Raw genomic sequence first — 8,138 nt, 5'->3', positions numbered from 1 at the left:
CTGTGTTAGGTTTGCGTCGACGGTTTAGGGATGCGTTGGGAGGATCAGTTCGCCATTTGGAGTCGGAAAGCATGTGTACTCGTTGAAACGTGCCTGAAGCTGTTTAATGAGATACCTACACGTCCTGTGTTCGTGGATGGTGAAGTTTATCGATGGTTCTTGATCGGGAATCCCGATTAAATACTGTTGAGTATTTATTGGAGATCAGGGACATTTAAGGACATATGAGTGTCAGGCTATCAGTGGAACAATTCTGTTGCTTCAAACGAGATCTCCGTGCATCGGTGTTGGGCAAGGTGTATGTAACACGTTTCGTGTCAAGCCGTTTTCGCCCGACTTTTCGTTCAGGCCATTTGATGTTTTGATTAAAGATTGATATATTACCACACAATATTTCATTACGTCGTCAATCCATAAGTAGTTAACTTGTTTAGAGCAGTTATCACTTGCTGTATCACTCATTCTTCGTTCTTTTAGTGAAAATATATTTTACAGAATTAAATTTGTCATAAAATATATGTTTCGTGACCTGATGACCAAGTTCGTCGTGTACCACCGGTGATACACATAGCGCGGATCGTGTTAATTGTAGATCGAGTAGCAATCAAAGTAATCACTGATGAATCCATGTATATAAGAATCGCTGCACACTCTCAAGTCCTAAATACCCAATAAATAACATCATCCTTCCCTAGTTGAGTATATCAAGTCGCTGTGAAACTGTCTTACAACTTCACCCCTCGGAATATTAAAACGAGTGGGAACCCCTTGATCATTCGACTTGTGTAACTTGAACCCAGACCTCCCAAGGACAATGGTACTTCGCTAGTCTTACGTTCCGTCGAACATATCGGCAGATAGCAGCTAACGTTAGGATCCTCCCGTGTTTCAGGTCCACGAACGAGAAGGGTGAAGAGGTCGGACAGCCGCGGCACCACGGGCACCCCCGAGGAGAAGAGACCGAGGACGGCGTTCAGCGGGGAGCAGCTAGCGAGGCTGAAGAGGGAGTTCGCGGAGAACCGATACCTCACCGAGAAAAGGAGGCAACAGCTCTCGAGGGACCTAGGATTGAACGAGGCGCAGATCAAGATCTGGTTCCAGAACAAGAGGGCGAAGATCAAGAAGGCCAGCGGCCAGAAGAATCCCCTGCAGCTACAGCTGATGGCCGAGGGCCTCTACAATCATTCGACGGTACCCCTGACCAAGGAGGAAGAGAAGCAGGCCGCCGAACTTCAAGCGAAATGATGACGATAAGATCGGCCCTTCGGCTTAGATCCGTCAACGATCCGTGAGACCACGAACGTGGAACGAACGCCGTTTCGAGTCTCCCATCGGTAGGGAAAAGGAGGAACGAAGTGTCTCGATAGTCGACCAAGGACGTTCTCCTTGGGATGACATTCCGCTCGATGGTCGCGACGAGGATACTAACAATGTCCTGTAAGTGTGCGAATATACAGCGTTCCTCCTTTACATTCCACGAAAAGTCACGGCGATACACAATCCAAAGATCAAACGTTTTTCGTCATTTCGAAGCAAGTTTCGACGAGTCATCGTGTTTACTTTTCGTACGGTAGACTGGGGTATTTATTTCGTTAAGGATACTAGTGCCACTGACTACGGTCGGATCCGGGGGTCATTCTGGTATTTTCGATCGAAATTTATGGTTTCTTTGTCAGTTTCTCTTTTAATACAAGCAGGATCTGAATGAAAATAAAAATTAGTAGACAAGTACTCCTTTTTACTTAGATTACCGAGATACAGCCAGTCTCGTAAATATTCGTACTGTCTGTGATTATTAAAAAAGTCTGTCTAAATTAAATGATAGGTTCGATCTTTTCAAATAAATGTTTCGTTATAAATACAGTGGGTGTAGAATGTATTCATACACCGATCAATTTCCCAAAAAACTTTCGTATGAAATTGTAGTTTCTTAACTTCTTTTTTTATAATCAATGATATTTTACATATTCTCGGAAATCTCTCGGAAATAGTCCAAACAACATTTACTAGTTAATATAATTTGTGAAATTAACAAAATAATGCGAAAAGTGGGTAAAAGTATAGAAGTAATAAGTATTTCTACGATTCTTATGACGAACCATTTACAGTAGAATTTGTAAAAACACATTAGTTTATTACTCCGTACGAATTAGAAAACATTAAATTTCCAGTAAAGTATTGTACTTTTAAAAAATGGCTCTAATAGAGAAATTGAAGAAGATCCCACTTGGAATAACTAATAATTTAGTTAATTTAATCCTTAGAAAAGTTACAATAATTATGAAATCAAAAGGAAATCCCACGAAGGAAGTATTATATACTTATAAATTAATGTAAATTTCGTTTTTTTTTTAATCAAGTTTTAAAAATTAAACAGTTGTGTGAATAATTATTGCTTCAATTTTTCTATCGATTAATTGTTTTTTTCTTGTTAATTTCGCACCTTACATAAATAGCTATTTTTTGTTGTACTCTATCTATTCTAGAGATTTCCAAGAATATATAGAATGTCATTGTTTATCAAAAATAAGTTAATAAATTACAATTTTACATAGATTTTTTAGATATTGATCAGTGTACGAATACCTTCTACACCCACTGTATGTACATGAATAAACTTTACACTCATATATATATATGTATATAATGAAAAATTTATTTGGAAACATCGAAACTATCAGACAAATTCCTTCAATAAACGCAGAGGCTACGAATATTTATGGACTGACTGTATATTTCGCTGTTTTAGTTGCTCCTTATTAAATTTTTGATCTGAAATTGCCAGACTGCGTCCTTAAAGTCACTCGACCGCCAAGGCCACTCCCCCATCGTGACTTTGCGCACGCAGTACCGAGAGGTGGGGAACCAAATGGTGTAGTGGGGATGACTTCTACGTGGCCTTGAGCGGCGAATCGACGTTGTCGCGATCGTGGACGAACCTCGAACGAATTCCGACGATATTCGTTGTTGTTAGAGCTTCCTGTTCGATAATCGAGCCCGACCTGACTCGCGCGCGTCGACGAATAGCAAGTGGAAAACTCGTGAGTTACCGGAGTCAAGATTCGCGGCGAATGATAGACATCATCGTTATTCCTCAAAAGACTTAGCACGCACGTTCCTAGCAATTCATAATTCGATATTTAAACGAAGACGAGGGGAGGGGAAGAGGGAGGGAGGAGGGGGAGGAAGAAGAAAGAACAATTTCGACGAGCGTATCGGAACGGGTTGTACAGTGCCATTTGTACAGTTATCTCGATGGACGTCAGGTCGAAAACAGTCATCGTCATTCTCTGAACGAACCAGTATTTAGAGCAGAGATGAGAGAGTTTTACGAAGAACGTGTGAGGGAGAGGATGTGAAGCTAGTTTTATTCCGTTAATTTATTGTAAAAATGTAAGATATCGTACAATTGCGATGTGCAATAGAATTTATATATATATATATATAAAGATATATGGAGAGAAGTAAATAGAAAAGACGTACCTGTGTATAGGTACGCACGAAATTGATAAAACCGTCGTGTAAATAAAGCGCAACTTAGCGAGAACGTCGTCTCGATAGACTGTTTAAAAGTAATTCAGTTATTTATTTACCTATGCTATGCGGAACGCTCGATACGATATCGAGTACTTATACCTTGTAAGGATTATTTAAAAAAAAAAAAACGAATTAAATATTCCCACTATCGCGAGCCACGTATCACGACTTGTTTTATATTCGAACCGATCCTACCCGTTCCTTTGGTCCGCACGATTCGTTCCCAAACGCACCGACGACGACACCGTCGACAGATAGAAACCCGATTAAATAATTACGCCGACACTGGGGAACCGAATCATCCGGGTAATTAACGTCCTGTTCGCTGGCGGCGAACACGATACCATTTTTCCCTTTTCGGGGACATCCGTGTATTTCGATGTTCGAACCTGGCCATATCTTCCCACCAGAGTTTGTAATTTTAGATTACCGTTGTACAGTATTTGTGCCCTTCGATGTTGTTCTATAGAAACATTATTTTATGATATTAATTCTAGGAAGGCTAATCCTGTTTAAAATTTATCTCGTATTCTCCCTTATTCGCATCGAAAACAAGCTTACCCCCAGAGTTGCATCCGTTCAGCTCCATTCCTCCGTACCCCACTTTGAAATGAGAAAACGAAATCGAGTCGCCGACGCGCCTGGTGAAAGCTAGAGGCAATTAACGCGGCCAACGAAATCAATCGAGCCAGATGTTTATCGAAACGCATCGACGACGCGTAACAGGCGCGTGGAAGGCAAGAGAGAAAGACGACCAGGAGACGATCGGTGTCGGGATAAAAGGTTCGGGGCGGGTCGATTCGCATTCAGCATTTGGCGCATGCTTCCACCCCCGACACCGTATTTCAGGCTCGTGCAAACCCCATGAAAAGCCCCTCCCGCAGCCGTGATATCGATTGATTTACAGTCGAAAGGTGGCCATCGTTGATATCAAACGAGCCACGCCTACGTTATACAGTAAACGCGGTGCGTGTGCTGCGCGGTAAGTGGTGACCGTTAACGCGATTCCTGCATGGATCTGGTTCGTTGAACAATCGACCTTTTTTAATATTTACATTTTTCGACGCGTTAAGATCTTGAAATTAAGTCCTTAACGTTTTGGAGCCGATATTTGAGGGCTCGGAAAAGTTCTACCCTGTCCAAGTGCACCACACAGAGGTCAGAGAACTTTGTAACTTGAAACCTTAGGAAAATTGTTTAAAGAAACATTGTATAAAATGATAAATGAAAGAAAAGTATGTAATTCCTTGGAGAAGACCTCAGCCATGAAAAATTAAAGCAATTAGAAATACAGAGATTTACGTTACGTTATTTACTTTACTTCCTGCATTAAAAGACTTTTCCTCCGCTCCAAAAGTATGTGTCACGAGAAAAGTTGGACTCCGGAGATCTTGAGCAAAGAAACTTGAAAAGGTCCTTCGAGTCGTGGGCGAGATCGAGAACGAAAAGATCCGAGATAAAGCTCGTCGACGTGGGTGATAAATAATTTCATCGGATCCCCGTGTTCCCCGATTTTTCCTTTTCGACGAGAGGGAATGCTGGTCGAAGATCGTCCAGGATTTCCGAGGGTCGCGGCTGGGTAAGTAATAGACGACATTAGCGTACAAGCGACGTCGTTGGGACGCGCCCGTCGCAATGAATAATCAGGGACAATTATTTTTTACAAGAACTTCTGTTGAGGGACGGACGGAAGTCCGTCGTGTTCGTCGATACCTGAACGGTCCCACGATATTTCACGGGGCTTGTTGAAACAAGACGAAGAAGCCTCGCGAATCAGGTATACCAGCGATCTCGGCGCCCGATATTCCCAATTGATTAACGAAACAGCTTGTTTTATTCGGTAGCGATTTCAACGACCGAGTTAATCGAAGGCTTTCTAGTCCTATTCGCGAAGCTCCTTTTTTAACTCGGTCGACGAAGGGAATCTGGTACTCTTTTAAATAATTGGACCTGCTGTTGCAATGTATGCACGATACATCTATTATTTATTCATAAATGAATGTTCATTGCACAAATCGATTAACTCCATAAAACAAAAAATAAATAATTCTGAAATAAATTATTTATTTTTCAATGCCCAACGAAATTTTGTCGTTGGTGTTGGTTTTTATTATTCAGAAAAGTTATTATAAGTATAAAATGTTGACTATACTAAGTGCTTTGATACTTACATTTAAGATTTTTCGAAAATTGGAGTTAATCGATTTGTGCAGTGAACGGCTCAAATAATAAAATATGTGCAGTCAGTTGAGGACAAGTATGTAACGAACGTTCTAGTACACCGACTTGACTTTTCCCTGATTTGTTGAACTACAGTACATTTTTTATTTACACTTCCACCATTTGATCACCTTGTTATTACTACTCAATTTAATTTACTTATCAGATTTCAGATCATACGATATCCACGTTTGGAAGTAAAATTAAATGAAGTAAATGATTGACAAAACGATCAACAAGTTTTTACGCGATACCCAAAGTGACAGAACACTTAGCTCGCCAATCGAACAAGAAACGCAACCGACTAAATGATAATTACCCGTTGGCAATAATTCTTAACAATTTAAGCAATTAAATCGCCCATATGAGACACGGTGGTGATCAGCGCGAACAATGTCAAACCTTGTACGGGATCGAGGAGGGATAGAAAGGCCAGCTATAATAAGCATTCGCACAAAGGTTGTAATTAAACCCGCGACTGGAAGTCGTAAAATAAATACAGTAGCACATCAATTAGGAGATCTCAGCCCGACAGGTCTCTAATAGTACACCTGCTCCACTAGTTGTACAAATAATCTAAACAAGGATCCCATAACATTTTGTCCTAGGAAATACAAACGCTAACTCACTGTACACTCTAGATACCACCTCGGTGCACTGTCCGCCATTGCTTCCGGTGAACTCGATAAATCAAGTCCCCACCCGAATAGAACCATTCTCCGTACTTCACTCCACAACTCATTTCCTAGTCTTCACTTACCAACAACTACGGTCTAAAAATATCTAAAACGCGTATCCCACTGATCTAAAAATTCCAAACCGACCTGAAAACGCGCCAAAGGTTTAAGAACCTCCGCCAAATGTAAATGAACCGAGGCTACCTAACGTCCACGACCAATGACAGTGTCAGACACGAAAATCCGAGGAAAGATCGAGCAGCTCGATCGACGGCGCTAATGCGATTCGTTGCTCGAAACTCATGGAAATGGTCGTCGTTCGATGCATCGTAAATGCTCGGTCTCCGAGCTTATTCCCGATTGCACGAGCCCAAAGAGAAGGGCCCCCACCAGCCGATACGTCCCTGTCAGATTAGAATCACGCCACTTGACAGACTCGCGCTTCTGTCTGTCCAGCAGCCAAAGGGGGGCCCCACCTCGGGTCAAGCGCGGCCGCAGATCCATAAAGACGATTCCGCCTTGGCTCCTTTGTCCCGGAATCTTTACAAATGAGATACAACCGGAGAGGAAAGCCTGAGGCACGCGAGGTGGCCAGGCCCCAGGCATTAACCCTGTGACCGAACCGTTCGACATTCCTGAAGAACCCGCGCGCTTACGGTGACGCGACAGCGCTATCCGCGTGCGAGCGATGGAATTATGCATCCGTCTCGAACAGACAACGCCTCGTGATCCATTCCAACGGATGTCCACCGTGGAAAAGTCGATGAAACGGCCGGGGGCAGATACTGAACGGAGATACATGGTCCCCGAGGTCATCGATTGAAACGTCGATGACGCCAACCGTGATGGATGCGGGTCAAGAGGACCGTTTCCGTTTCACGGTGTACAAACGGACCCCATTACTATGGAGGAGACTGGTGAGACATTGGAAACCAATTTCCAGTTATGCTGTTGCGCTCTGGCCTTTCTGACGCGATGAAAGAGTATTCCTTTGTAATATGCTAATGACGACAGAGTCTTTGTAGCAAAACTGCGCGTAATCGATCAAACACTCGCCACCAAGAGTCTAATAGTACCTATACGGTCTGTCTAAAAAGAAACCGAACTTTTCCTATAAAAAGAAAAAAGTACAAGTAAAGTTTGTACACACACGTTTATTTACTCAAAATAATCTCCATCTGCGCCATTACAACGTGTAGACCACGTAATTAACATTTCGAAGGACCTTTGCAGCTCCTGTTTTGGTAGCCCTTTTAGTACGGCGGTTACAGCGGCCTGAATCTCCGAAATATTCATATAATGTATTCCTTTCATTGGAATTGGCATTGTTACCTTGGATCATTCACCCTACTCGCCTGATCTGTCTCCCTGCGATTATTTTCTTTTCCCAAAATTGAAAATTCCAATGAAAGGGACACATTATAGCAACATTTCGGAGATTCGGGCCACTGTAACCGCCGTACTCAACGGGGTACCAAAACAGGAGCTGCAAAGGTCCTTCGAAATGTTAATTACGTGGTCTACACGTTGTATTGACGCAAAGGGAGATTATTTTGAGTAAATGAACGTGTGTGTAAAAACTTTACTTGTACTTTTTTCTTTTTATAGCAAAAGTTCGGTTTCTTTTTAGACAGACCGTGTATTTTCTTTAAACCGCTGCTGCTGGATTGAGAGATCCAGATTCTGCGCGGCAAGTTCCAAGGA

General features: G+C 42.2%; 1 protein-coding gene across 1 annotated transcript; it reads left to right on the top strand.

Moving 5' to 3' along the window:
- Positions 1-30: 30 nt before the first annotated feature.
- On the top strand, positions 31-4,794 carry LOC128884900 (homeobox protein E60). Its single transcript, XM_054138575.1, has 3 exons — positions 31-139; positions 230-298; positions 893-4,794. The coding sequence occupies exons 1-3, from the start codon at positions 31-33 to the stop codon at positions 1,243-1,245; spliced, it is 531 nt and encodes a 176-aa protein (XP_053994550.1). The 3' UTR covers positions 1,246-4,794.
- The last annotated feature ends 3,344 nt before the right edge of the window (positions 4,795-8,138 follow it).

This window comes from Hylaeus volcanicus, chromosome 1 (assembly GCF_026283585.1).
Source record: "Hylaeus volcanicus isolate JK05 chromosome 1, UHH_iyHylVolc1.0_haploid, whole genome shotgun sequence".
Taxonomy (NCBI): domain Eukaryota; kingdom Metazoa; phylum Arthropoda; class Insecta; order Hymenoptera; family Colletidae; genus Hylaeus; species Hylaeus volcanicus.
This window is presented reverse-complemented; position numbering and strand designations above follow the sequence as displayed.